Source organism: Aquila chrysaetos, chromosome 13 (genome assembly GCF_900496995.4).
Source record: "Aquila chrysaetos chrysaetos chromosome 13, bAquChr1.4, whole genome shotgun sequence".
Taxonomy (NCBI): domain Eukaryota; kingdom Metazoa; phylum Chordata; class Aves; order Accipitriformes; family Accipitridae; genus Aquila; species Aquila chrysaetos.
This window is the reverse complement of record NC_044016.1, coordinates 12,997,619-13,012,072: the sequence shown is the minus strand read 5'-3', so window position 1 is coordinate 13,012,072 and position 14,454 is coordinate 12,997,619. Positions and strand designations below refer to the sequence as shown.

At 38.8% G+C, this 14,454-nt stretch overlaps 1 protein-coding gene across 2 annotated transcripts in view; it reads right to left on the bottom strand.

The window, feature by feature from the left end:
* Positions 1-8,205: 8,205 nt before the first annotated feature.
* UBR2 (ubiquitin protein ligase E3 component n-recognin 2) overlaps positions 8,206-14,454 on the bottom strand; it is a 59,423-nt gene continuing 53,174 nt past the window's right edge. For both annotated transcript variants that reach the window (XM_030034398.2, XM_030034399.2), the window contains exons 42-47: positions 13,763-13,871; positions 13,453-13,509; positions 11,885-11,962; positions 11,425-11,595; positions 10,647-10,748; positions 8,206-9,876 (exon numbers count right to left, since the gene is read on the bottom strand). In XM_030034398.2, the coding sequence (XP_029890258.1) occupies positions 9,735-9,876; positions 10,647-10,748; positions 11,425-11,595; positions 11,885-11,962; positions 13,453-13,509; positions 13,763-13,871 (659 nt within the window). In that variant the 3' untranslated portion in view covers positions 8,206-9,734. The remainder of the gene's footprint in view (positions 9,877-10,646; positions 10,749-11,424; positions 11,596-11,884; positions 11,963-13,452; positions 13,510-13,762; positions 13,872-14,454) is intronic.

Here is a 14,454-nt window from a genome sequence, read left to right as displayed (position 1 = left end):
TTGATAAGATTAGCCTCTATGCATTACATGAGCTTGGACATTTTATAATACCAGACAAATGCATGTGTGCAGCTTAGCAAAGAGCATGGGAATGCTATATCGGGCTCGTAGGCACCACGCACTTCCTAACTAATGGTCAGGGAAGATTTTCAAGCTGATATAAAGAAAAAGGGATCCCAGCAAAACAGTTGCTTACTTCCACCTGACTTGTTTGTTCTGTAAAAAAACCAAACATTGCTCTTACCATAATCAAAGTAAAATGGGGACAGATCACAAATGCTTATTTAAAAAAAAAAATAAAGAGCATTATTAGAGATTAGTTAATTAAGAGATAAGGCCAGAAAAATAGAATGGTGCCATGTGATAACAGCCCCCTGCAGGGAGACAAAGGCTTAGGCAAATTTATTTCTGGTAACGGCAATGCAGCTATCACAAATCTGAAGTAATGCGTATGTGAAACTTTTTTTTTTAATTATATCAGACCTATAGTGTTCAGTGACTGACTGAAACACTGAAATAGTAAACCACCTCTCTCAAAGCACCTCCATTTGCTGATCCCATGTCATTTCACAGGTATTACTGAATTTTGATCCAAAGTGCATTTGTGAGATGGGAAAGCTGCAGGAAACCCCGGCCTGGAGCTCAGCTTTGTGGGTTCTCCATCACAGGCACGACCTCTGCAGCACCCTTCTCTGGGGAACGCACCCCCTTTTGTAGTCTCCCTGACGTGCGGTGCCAGAGGAAGGGCTGAGCAGGGCTCTCACCTCCCATCCCACCAGCCCCTTCCAATGCCACACACACAGAACAAGTCTCGTGTAATTAACCTCTTTCTACTACAAAGAAGGGTAGTCCATAAGCATGAGTCAACTATTAAGTTTGTTATGAGGTGCGTTTCGATAGTTTGTTCTCAAAGCCAATTTTTCCAGAGCAAAGGGTGGTGCGTGAATCGGACATACCAGGCAAACTCAACAAAACAAGGACCAAAGGGCAGGTCTGCAGCCTGTCATCCGATTGAAGGCACACCGCTTCACCAGGCAACCGAGCCTCCGCACGTTTTACATCACGTTCCCAGGCAAAACAGGGTCAAGCATGGCAAGTCAGAAATGGGGAGGCTTGGGCATGTGCAAGTTGGTGAGGCATGACCGCAGCTGGAGAGGCAGTGAAAGGAGGAGACCAAAGCAGTAGGTCCAAGGCACACAATTCCCCAGACTGACAGTCTTGTTAAGAGGGTGAAAATGAAGTTCAAATCTTGAAAAAAACCCATAGAAGTCACTTTGAAATATGCGACGATACAGAATTTAACATCAGCATCAGAGAACCACCGTCCCTCCCAGCTGTGCATCCCTCCCAGCTGGAGACAGACCGAGCCTGCTCTCCAGCCAGGCAGCAACGTCAGTATACGCAAACTGGAAAGAGATGGCTCACTACGCTCATCTACTCCAAGATGCAAAGCTTTCCTTTCAAGAATTGCTTTTTGCCTTCCCAGCTGCCCAAGTAACCTGTTCAGAGGGTAATACAGCTCTGTCTTAGACAAACGCTTTTTCAAATGGGTGTGAGCTTTCCCATTTACACGCGTGTTTTCTCTGACACCAATAACAGACTAAGGTTAAAGATAGGAAAAAAACACAGGTGGAAAATACAAAACAAGGACAAGGTGAATTCACAAGTTCATATGAATGAATCTTTCAATAATTACATAAATTAATCAAGAACAGAAGTAACACTGATTCTGTAACATTGCTGTAAGCATATTTTCAGTAAATTATGACAGCGTTTCTTGTTTTCACCCCAGAATTTTAAATGTAATTTGGACATAAAATTTAAATTTACTCTCTACTTAAGTTTTTTTTTTTTTTAATTTTAGAGTACTTCAGATTATTCTTGAGATTAGGTAATGTTAAAAATGGATTAAATTCATTTCAGGAAGCATTTTGTTCAGGAAGAGACTCACAATCGTATGTCTAGATTTCAAGTAATTACTACCGCAGCATGTCTCCAACTCCAGTGGGACAGAATGACTTTCTGTTCCCTCCCTCTTTGCAAGCTGGCACTCAACAGGAGTGCTACTCGTGCAGGTACGCATCCCCAGTGCTGCATACCCTCCTCAAATATTTTGCAACGAGGTCTCTGTCACTGGTGAAGACTTTCAAGTGGATCCTGAAGCTCTGAGAGCAGGAAGCAACCCCATCCTCCCTTCAGCACAATCACTGCTACTACAGCCCCGGACACCACGTGTACCTCACTAGCCCTGCCTGGAGCAGGGCTTCCCACCCGGAGCACGTGTTATGCTCCAGCGCAATGAAGCAACCGTGCTGGTTGTTGCACTTGTTGTCTTAGACAGATGTGACACCTTTCAACACCTGCATAACTTTTATTCCACATCTGCCCAACCATTTGAAGTGCTACCCACGCTGAAATGCTTTATTTAATTACCTCACATACGTTGATATTAACAGCAGTTACTCCCTAGCCTCCCAACTGAACACTGTGTGCTTCTGCATGCTTTGAGTGCCATAGATGTTGCTATCACATAGCATTTACCTCTCTGTTAAAAAAACCACCTCAAAATTCCTTATTTTCAGCTCCATCTTCTTCAAGCTGACAGTAGAGGGGAGCTTAAAGCTTACATTGTGAAGTAGTTAGCACACAGAAAAAGAAAATATAACACAAAGTACTTTGTTTCAGAGTTCATGCCATGTTCTGAGCTTTCAGCTACTAGAGCACTTTATGAATTACCAAAGCTTGACATGGAAAGATTTATGATACACAGATGAGATGCCCAACTAGTTCAACAGCATTAGATGCCCAACAATTACTGCAGATTTTTTTTTCTCCTAGTGTACTGTCTGCCAAATTGCACATTCATTCCAAGACTGCTACAATCATTGCAAGAAAACACAGGCTCCTTGGAGCTGTATTTATGAGGAGCAAACGTCACCTCTCTAATGCAGGCATCTCTCGTTAGAGGACACCAGTGGATTGCATGAGGGAACATATTGCTGATGTCCTTGCCTTCGTTATTTTTGTATAACCTTTTCTCCGATTTACTAACATGCTTTAGCATCCTCCATGTTTAGACTACTGCAAGTATAGAAATATGTTCCACACATTATTCCTCAAATACGTGGTTGATTTGAAATCAACACCCTGGTTCTGTAAGTCACTAAAACATCCCGCAGTGGTCTGCACAGATGCTGTCACTAAGCTGAGCTCAGCTGTCCCACCCTGCCCCAGGTTGACTAGCCAGTCTGGCTTTCCTTCCCAGATCCTACACGAAGGACATGCTGGAAAACTTACCACCTCCAAGCTCACGCTGTCTGGAAAGAGACTGTGAAAATACATATTCACAAACTGATGAAAAAGTAACATTTAATCATTGCTGTCATGGAGACGAAGATCAGTACTTGCTATTTCTTAGCTCCTAGACCAGGCGCACTGTGAAACTCCTCATGCTCTCCCTCTTCTTTTCCTCCAAGAGAAAAGCGTTTGACAAATCTCTCCATCAAGACACAGAGATGTAACATTTGGGCATTTAATGTTTGCATGCCAGGAGAGGGGGGAAGGTGGCACAAGAGCAGGAAAAAAATAGAGGATGAACACACAACAGCCTCAAGATAAGAATACGCAAAACTGCTACGAATGAAGTATGAATAGAAACGTACATGTATGAAAAAGAAGAAGAAATAACTGAGCAAGCCTTTGAAGAGCAGCATGTATAGATAAAGAGGGATGTGACTGACAGCAATAAAGCGGGTAGATGCTGAGAAATGTGTTGTGTACACACCCAGCCCAGGAAGCCTGAGCTCCAAGTGGCCACAGTACAGCGGACTTCTCAGAAGCAGACCTGCACTTTGGTAATGAGGGAGAAAATGCGGTTATAGTGTGGTGCGTGTGCCATTCCTCTTCACGTTACTATATTCTAGCCAAGGCACCCCAAAACAAGAAAAGACAACAGGCAGCCTTACTTAAGATTTATGAAGGATGAAGCAAGGTACTGAGGCAAAACATGGCACCACAGCTACTGCTGAGTCCCAATGGGTATAAAAGATCTTTCCAAAAGCCTGCTTGCCATCACTAACCAAGAGGTATGTAGGGAGGACTCAGCAGCCACTGCTCCTGTCCTCTTTGGCACATAGTCCTGGCCAGACCACTTGGACACGCACGTCTTGGTGCCTGTGGGTGTAAGCGTGCGGGTGGATACAGTGAACTTAAAGAATTAAATAAGATAAAATCACCATGCCCTTCCATAGGGTCTCAAGCTGAAGCAAGAGGACGTTTTAGTACGAAGCTTCCACCTGTCACCATAAATACTCAGCTACTTCTCAGGGCCAGCTGGTGAAACAGTGTACTAAACAGCATCAGAACAATCCCTACATGATCAGAGAGGTACAACACACATTCAATGTGTGGTATTCACAGGGCCCTGCTTTGTCAATGTCTGAACTATTTTATTGTAGCTTATGTTCCTGTATCAGCCTGTAACATGTTTAACAAAATATGTATTGATTAATATAAGGTAAAAGTAGTATTATTGACAAAACTAGCTCAATACAGTTGCATAAAAGTCACACCCGAATTAGCCATCAAACACTGAGCTGACTCTCCCAGAACAGGACCAGGAATCACTATTTCCCCTGACCACTGTTAGCCTCAGAATAAAACGGACAATAATAAAACCCCTTCTCCCTTTTACTGGCAATGGAAGTTGCCCAAGTCTGAAGAGCACAGCTCTGTGGGACTTTCAGTCTGGCCTCGGAGGGCTTTCCAGGGGATGAACTCCCAGAGTCTGGGTGCAAGCACTGACTGGTTGAGAGCCTCAGTCAAGCCTGGAATCCCCAAGCACCCACCTGACACGGAGTTCTTTGCTGTCCTTTACCCAACGGTTCAAACTTCCATGACAGCAAACACCCAAACTGCATGGGCACTGCTGGTGGGCAGCAGGGAGAGGCAGGGAGGCTCCAGCTCCTTCTGGGCATGCCGCCACGCTCTAGAGCTGCCTGTGGCCTGTGCTCTCGCTGCAGTCCCAGCAGCCAAGAAGGCAACTCTACTTAGTTATCCCAGACTGATAGTAACACCCTTCCACCAGTCAATGCTGGCTCCCCAAACCAAACAAATGACACTCCAGCAAGGTGAAGCTGCTTACTGGTAACTAGACGTTATCAGCAACTGGAAATTAAGATGTGCTATTGACACATAACACACACACAGAGAAGACTTTCATCACGTGCTAAATGATAGAGACTTTTTTGCCTCAGCAGTACCTGTTTGCAATGTTCTTACTGTGGGACTCTTACCACCTTTGCTTGAACATAGCCCAAAAGGAGAAGCCAACTCTCCTCCTTCCCATTCTTCTAAACATTCAAATCCCATGAGGAAAAAAAAAAGGGAATTCATGGTAAGGAGAGACATTTCCCTAAAGAGAACTTGTCTGTAAGACTTCCCATCACTGGTAAGCAACGTTTCTGTGTGCCTGACCCTGAGGATATGTTGAAGCAGTACCATACAACCTGACCCAGTTACCCAGAGAAAGCAGACAGTCAGATGGTGACGTGTTAGCTATGTACGCAGAGGTGTGTTTGGCAGGCTCCTTGGCTGTCACCTGGAAGCATTCCTGCAGAAGGCAAGCCTCGATAATAACTGAATCCAGTGTTGTTCCCATGAAGTCTCTAACCTTCTCCATGCAGGGCCAAGTCGGACCCTGGGACACTCACCATAAGGAGCCAAGGAACTTAACAGCTAATGGTAGAGAAGTGGATGCCTCCCTAACAAAGTTTTCTTTTAGTGCCAGTTAAGATACGAAGAATACCATCCCGCTCCCACTAAGATGCAGGACTGGCCAGGTTAACGGTCCTGGCTCACCAAAAGCAAGGCAGATTGCAGTACAAAAACATGAAGCTCAGAAGACCCATAGAAGCCCCACAAAGATCAACCCAGTATCTCCTGCTGTTATGAAAGATAGCCTCCCTGCCCTAGTCATACACAAAATCATTCATCTGTTGGGTTGGTTTTTTAAAGGACTGTTCCCTCTTTTGCTTCTTAGTAAATGGAAGTTGCTGTAAAACCACCTTCTCTGTACAGTAGATGTCTTTCTTTAGAAAAACTTTCAATATGATTTCAGACAACATCCTCATAACCAATCTGGGGAGATGCAGACTAGACAGACTGCAAGATGGACAGAAACCTGGCTGGATTTCCAGGCTCAGAGGGCAGCAATGAACAGTTGGAAACCAAGCAGTTACAAGTGGCATTCCCCAAGGGCTCATATTCAAGCCAAAACTGTTTAATACTGTCATATTTGACTTACATAATCAATAATCCTAACAGTGGAATGGAAATACGGAGCCACTACTTCTTGCCAAAGGCAATTCTTAGAAAGGAGCAGAGAAGGAGAGTGCAGGGCAGAAGGGAGGCAGATTGCACACTCAGTTGACTGTAACAGGACTCTACTGTGAAGAGATTTGAGATGCAACTCCCCTTGTGCAATTCGATCTTCCAGAAAGGAAAACAGCTGGGATTTTGTGCTGAAGGTACTTGCACAGTAGGTCGAGCATCCAGCTTCTCCTCTACACATTCAGGACTTAAAATTATCACAATGATGGAGCTTCTAAACAAAGCACCAAGTCATTTAGCATAAAATAAAATGCACTTAAAATGAGATGCCAGGGCTGGAGCACGAGAGCTGGTAGGGCTTCATGTCAAACATAGAAGGACAGAAAAGGGTCTGTGCAGCTGCATGTGCAATGTCTGCTGTCCAGTAAAAGAAGTTAACTGTATAGTGCAGCAACACATTGAACCCTTCAGTGCAGGTTGTTCCCAATGCTAGAGTGGGACATCAGGCCCCAATTTTACTTGCTTAGTCATCAGCATGAAGACTAGTTTGAAAGACATAGCAGGAAGCTGTAGGGAACTGGGGGAGAGCTCAAGATGTAAACAGGCTGAGAATCCACGAGCGCTTCATCTCAACCAACAAATTCCCAATAACATTACAGATGAAGTAGAGAGCCGTGGGGAGCACTGGCTCTTGGCATAAGTCAGGGCACTAGGTGTTATCTTGGTTATGTACTTCCACCAGAGTAAGAGCCTCCTATGGCAGATTGGAGGGAGTACAAAGTGTTATCTTGAAGTATGAACAAAGTAAAAAACATTACTGATGTGAACCTCAACCCTTGTCCCTTTACAAAATGCAATTTACAATCCTTTAAAAAGACGATTAGACTTTTTGGTAGAGGTCAAGAAAGGTTTAGCTGACTGAAGGAAATGACACTAATAATATAATCACCTTACATTTATAGCCAGGGAATTGCAGATGTTGCACATCCAGGTATTTCTGTTAGCTTGTGATTAACAAGGCGACACACCTGAAGGAACAAGCTCAGCAAAATTCTAAAAACAATGTTTAAAAAGTACTTATTGAATGTCAACACCAAAAGCATTTACTTGATGCTTTCGGCTTTGTTTTGTATTCTGTTATGATGGTTTCAGGTTTGGGTATTTTGTGGGCTTTTGCTGTTGGGTTTTTTCTCCCCCCAAACACATAATACATTCTAGATTGTACACATAATCCATAAATATTAAAGTTATAGCCAATTTATTACAGATATTATTTCCCTGATACTGAAACAATGTTATATATAAATATTTCTACATTAATATAAATACATGCAAAACAAATCAGAAAATAGAAGTCTTGAATAAAGAATGACTAAATTGCAAAAAACTGATAAGTTGTGTACTTCACAATTATTTGTGGTGATAATTTTACCAACCTATTTGACCTCGCAGTCTCCAACTCTGATCCCAGAGGAAAAAAAATCCTTCTCACTGTCAATATTTTGCTTTGCACAGAGAAATCTGTCAATATCATCAATTATCTTTTTAATATTATGCTTACAGGAAAAGAGCATTTTTCAGCGCAGTTACACATTATTTGAAAATGTGGCACGCAGCTTAAGAAGCAAGACTCTCTGCAACGGAATACTAAGGTCACCAAAAAAAAGTGATTTCTAAGTACCACGCACAGAAAATTGTTGATACATCAACCAGCTTGTGTAGGGGAAGGCAGAGATGAAGCATTAATGCATTTTTTTCCTGCAACTCCTGCATGTCTCTTTGTAAAAAGTGACAGCAATATATAAATGATTTGATCTATGACAGGTAAAAGAAACAAGAGTAGTCTGTACCATTTTTAAGAAAAGGAAATCAACATTGGCCAACTTACTTTATTTCATACTTCACATCTTCACTCAATACTGTTACTGAATGTTTGAAAAATTATCCTGTACACCATGAATATACAAAATTTATCTGAAGCATTAAATCTGTAAAAATAGAAACAATTCAGTCAGACCAAGTGTAACTGAAGACACAGCAGACAGTAAAGGGATGGCTTATCTGGGCTGAAGATGTAGTCAGAAAGTAAGACTTAACTAAAAGAACCACAGATTATTAAGGAAACAGAACTATGTAAATTAAGATTTTGCTAATTTGTCAGAAGATAGGAGAGATAAAGATAATGGATTTTATTTTAAATCAGTAAGCATAATGTCACTTTTTAGAGACACCTTGGCGGTCTAATTACATACAACTAGAAAACTCACTGCCTTCAGGCACCCTCATATCAAGTGCAAATCTGCGCAGTTATAGAATATATTTATAAAATATACTATATGCAAACATCTTTACAGAGCTTTAAATCAAGCCAAAAAGTAAATATACTTGATGGGACAACAGAAAAAAAAATGAATCGATGCAAAAACGTGGGCAGTGGGATTGCGGCCCTTCAAAGCCAGAGGAAACCATTCAGTTTGTCTGCAACAAAAAGGAGATGGGATTTGCACCTTAAAAGTTGACTGTTAACAAAAATGAAGAAAATATCCTCTGTGCTTCTGCAAATCAACATAAAATTAGCTTTCATGACATTTTATGTATTGTCGTTATCTTAAAATATCTTCTAAAACACAATGTCAACCCTTGAATACCAATAACCAATCACATAATTGAAAGTTAAAGGGTTTCCCAGCTAAATTCAAATTACAAACTACGTAATTCTAAGGAGTGCAATGCTCTGGAAAAAGCTTTAAATTAAATTATTTTACTTGTAAAGCTAGTGTTAGTTTTTTTTAGTTAAAAAACAACTGGAAGCAAGAAAGCTGCAAGAGTACAAATGACAAAATCGTTTTAGATACACCAAGTGAAAGAGTGAATTATCCACTGATGCAGACAGAAACATCCATTTGCTACATTATTTGCTTCCTTACTTCATTCCATTGCATGTACACACAGCTTAAGTATTAAAATGCAGAATAAATAAAACGGCTCAGATTACTAGCAAGGGGCAAAACACAATCCATAATTGTGCTCTATCTAGTTTCTGTTTCAGCAGTCTTTTTCTCTTGCAGTTTATAAGAAAAATCATAGTCAGACTTCCAAAAAGAGTCATTCTTTTTTTTATCAGAAACTCAAGTTCATTTGCCCAGGTTTATAACCCAAGACATTTCTGTGAAGGAAGCACAGTGCAAATTATATGACTAATAAAACTTGCTTACATAGAAAGAAGTTTACTTGATTAATGTTAACTGGTATTTTTATGAAATACATTGTAAAACAAAGATTAAATAACAGGACTGGGTTTCGTGGTTTTTTTTCCTCAGATTTTTTTTCCTAATCCCTCCTTTGAAAAGCTTACTGAGTTACAAAAAAATCTTAATAAAGTTCCAGTCTTCAATAGATAACCATTATAAATGCTGCCAATCAATGCCAACTAGTGTTTGATTTGCTTCTTGTGCGTGTCCAATTTCCTCTGTGATACTGTGTTGCTGCCAGAGTTTTTGAATCTTTTTAAACCGTTCTTTGCACAGATGTAAGGGATTCCCGCGTCTGAAAAGGAGATAATACTTATCAGGAATGATAAAACACTGCAACTAAGCACAAACACTCAGGTGTGACATAAAAGATTAGATAACCCTTTAAAATATTAAATATTTAGATAACCTTTTAACATTATTCTCTTGTCAGGGCAAATCAACAGATACTTGGATTAGTAAACTGGAGTGCTACCTTGTCTGATCCCCCAGCCTTACTGCTCAATGATTCCCTCAAGCCTTTGGGAATCCCATATGCAGCCCACAGAAGTCTGAACATAGGTTTTCAGCAATCCTTCCATGCTGAGCCAGTTCATACGCTATGATATTGACCAGTTTCATAAGTAGCAAGCATTAACAATATCAAGTCCCCAAACTATTCTCATAGGAAGGAGAGATAGGAGTTAAGACAAAGAACTACCACATTAAATAATCTCATCGTATTTTCACTTGGTATTAAATTAACACAGATTATACAAATTGATGCACTACATACAAATAAAATTTTCAGCCTTAGTTTCTAGGCAACTTCACAGATGCTAAAAAGATTTAAGTTTTTACACCTCAAGACAACTATTTATAACCTGGGAAAGATCTTCCATTAGATATTTTTAACCTAAAAACACATATTAGCATTAAAAAGTTTGAAGATATTACATGCAGCAGCAATGTAAAAATATTCTACCTATATAATTAAAATAAAAAGGTAACATAGAAAGTGTATTTTACAAACCAGATAGTTTTAGAATTCCTGTCTTTAAAAGAAGTATTTTTTTAAATATTTACCTGAGTCCCTGGTCTGTCTCTCCATAGTCATCAAGATAAGGAGGAGGATAAAAACAGCCCTTTGTTTTTCCAGCTAAAAATAGCACCTGACATTCTCGTACTCTAGAGAGAAACACAGAGAAGATTTTTAGGTATTGATTTTTAGGTGAATAGTTTCACATATTTTCATAGACACTGCTTTTCCAATCCTCACCTACTTTCGTTCTGTATAATCTCCATGTACAGATTTTTAAAGGTACTTCTTTTTTTAAAGCTAAAGATCTTATTCTCTTCCTGTTATAATTCCTTGATAGCAGTTAAAAACAATGTAGTTTCATGTCATATTATTTGCAGTCTGTGTAAAATACTAAACACAACCACAACAAGAAAATAAAACAAATTCACTTCTCACTAATCTTTGCCAAAGTGAAAATAGATATTATCTAACCTTTCCTTGTATGCAGGAAGACAACTAAATGAATTTTAATCTTTTAAACAGCAGTAACAACAACAAAATCAAGGCATTTACCTTCATTATTTTGTAGTACTTGAGTGGAAATAAACACACAGAGAAAACAAATTCACTTTAAAATTAAATTCAAATTTTCTATGATACAACCTCTGAACCTTATACCAAAGTATAAGGAAGATGAATACACTCTGGTTTTTAGGCAACCCTGTTATTAACAAAACACTGCCTTACAAACCATCCTTGCAATCACATTTATAGAACTATTAATTTCATGTCTACACACACCATCTAACCTAGCAATGTATGTAGAGGTGTTCAGTTCCTTACCTAAGGAATATGCCCACTCCAGAACCACAAGTGTATGTATGTGCAGTACAGGCTCCAACATCTTCTCCTTCTAATTCAGTCTGACAACAGTAACTCTGAGAACATAGCATGGTCCCACACACAAGGCACAATGTTGGGGCTCTGCTTTTATCACCACCTGATTTCGGACACCTTTTGTTAAGCAAAAAAAGTTAAATCCATTGTATGTATTAACTCTAGATGGTAAAAAGATACAAAAGTACTTTTGAACATTTGTACAGTTAACAGTTATACAGATTCTTGCAATTTCTATTTCACCGAAATACACAACAGTTTTGCTGGAAGAGATGACAATCAATATGTGCCATTAACTTTATGATACTGTAAACAACTTCCTGAGGTTTTCAGGTTAGAGGTTTCCCAGTTCATCAAAAGGAGCAGAAGACTTCAGGGGTCCTCACTGTAATTGCACACAACTTACGAGAAATTGGATGCTTGGTTAATGAGGCAGCTGTAGTCATCCGGAAGGTCTATTAATTTGTTGGATTCTCTTGCATAGCTAGAATAAAGCAATCAAATTAACCACTCATATTTCAATGAATAATACACAGTGATTTCAAACTCATTCATGTTTTCCTGACTCATCTAAACAGCATCTGTGAATAATTAAATTTTTAAAGTTTTCCTCTTCTCTGCTATTCATAGAGCACATAAGAAAACGGAACCCACAACATCTCTCAGCTAGATCACCTCCAGTTTTCTGAGTCATATTTTTTATGAATTTGAGAAAAAGCATAGGCAGAAAGTCAGAAAAATATGTCATATGTACGCTTTTAGCAAAACATCGTGATGAGGTTACTATAGGGTTAACTGAATATTTGTTCTGCTCCCTTATCAGTTTGCTTTATATTTTCCTTTTGTCACTAATACTGAATGGAAAGTGGTCTGACTCCCAAATTCAGAGAACTTGTAGCTTGAAAAGAATGAAATATTCATGCCATGAAAAGGACCTATTTAATAGGAAATATATATATCTTTAGAAATAACAGTTAAAAGTTAATTTTTTTGCAGATGCTATACACTAAATTTTAACAATCTTCAACTCTAGGAATAATACAAATGAGACTGTTAGAAGAACATGCCGAGAGGGAAAAAAAAAATTCACTGTCAAGTTAGACATAATCTTGGGAAGAGCAGTTAAGAATCAGCAAACAGAACACATGGAAAAAAAATCCCAGCCATCACACATAACAAGAAATCAATTACGCAATCTGAGTATTCTTACTGTATAAGAAATTCTATTAACAGCCTGGTATTTAACAGATGAAACGATTAATTTTTATTTTTGTCACTTAGCCTTATTGTATGTACAATGTTGAAAGATTGACTTTATGTATTTAGCATAGGAGATTAAAATGCAGTGATATGTTTTTAATGACAGCACTGTGAACCTCATATTCATTTATAATTATTTGGATAATTGATAACAACTATTTTTACCCAGGCTTCATAAAGAAAAACACCCCAAATGCTTTTCTACGCTCACTAAGTACTAAATGCGTTCTGAATTCAAAACAATTGCTTAGCAAGTAGAAATGTATGAAAAGCAAATTTTCTTTGTAGCTACTGACTCAGTGTTGATTTCACTGAAGAATTTGGATTCTTTAAAAAGAATTTTAAAAGCCTGGTATTTTTAAACAAAGTTTATATACGTCTTTTAGCAACAGCATATCTTTTGAATCAGAAGGTACAAATCTACTATAGGAAACATGAGAAGAAATGTTATGGCCTCTGATTACTGCACATCAGTCTAAATAAAACTGTAATATTTAACTCTGCCTTTAAAATCTACTAATTTATTTAGTATTATATGTCACTTTTCTTACAAAATTCCAAAAAATCTCTTTTGCTTATCCACTAATACTTTCTCATTCAGTAACGTAGAACTGATACTATGTTATTATAAACACCCTTTAGAAAAAATATTTGGAGAAAATGGCAACATTAAAGTTTCTCGCCTGTCTCTCTTTAAAATTTCTCCATGTTTACCTGATAGCTTGTCTCTTGCCTTCCAGATATCTTTTTACTTCATTGTTACTGCACCAACTACAAGAAAGAAAAAAATTGGCTTTGAACTCCAACAGATGGTACTTTCCAAAAACAAATAAGCAAAAAATCCACAGTATGTCTATGCAATAATCTCTACAACCAAAGTAATTATTTCAAAACACTTCTTTCACAAATGCTTTTCAAAGGCTACAATTCACTTTCATATATGCGCTCCTGGGAGAATACTTCTATTACCATCTTGTGCAGGATTCTTTATTATATTTAAACTAAGCATAAAAACACGACTTACCTTTCTATTAACGTGTTCAGAATGTCACTATTTTCTTGAAAAAGGCAAGTGAGGTTGTTTGGCAAGGAAAGATAGCTACATAAGTGTTCAAACTGGTTTGTTCCATTTACTGTAAAAAAAGAAGTATAATTCTCATAATTACATTTTTTTAAATGACATTATCTACAATAAATGAAATACAGCTCTAAATAATGGGACAGCTATGGTTTTTTTTTTTAGACTGTATTCCCCCACACCCAAAATGTAGTATGAAGTATGAAAGTGCTAGTAAAGGTACCACACAGCTATGTTGGAAAACTGCCAGTAATGAAAAGCAACTTTCCTCAAACTTCCCCTGCTAAGCATGTTTCAAGCCTAGTCATATAAGAACCACAACAGAATGTTCAATAGCCTTTACAAATTAGTATGTCTTTGTTTTAATGTCACCCATTAAATGGCTACTTTGTGCTCCTTGGAGTCCGTGACACAAACCGAGACAGGTGGTCAGTGACAGGCAGTATACCACAGCCTCAGAAATACAGAAATTGCAAATGCCTGCAATGCCAAACTCTACTAAAATATGTAGGACACAACCGCCAGACTGCCATAGTCATATTAGTCTGTTGGTTTGACTCCCTGGGCCCCTGCTCTCCCAACTTTCAGGGCAAAAAGTACCAGCACCTATTCCATGGCACAGCCTCTTTTGCTCCTGA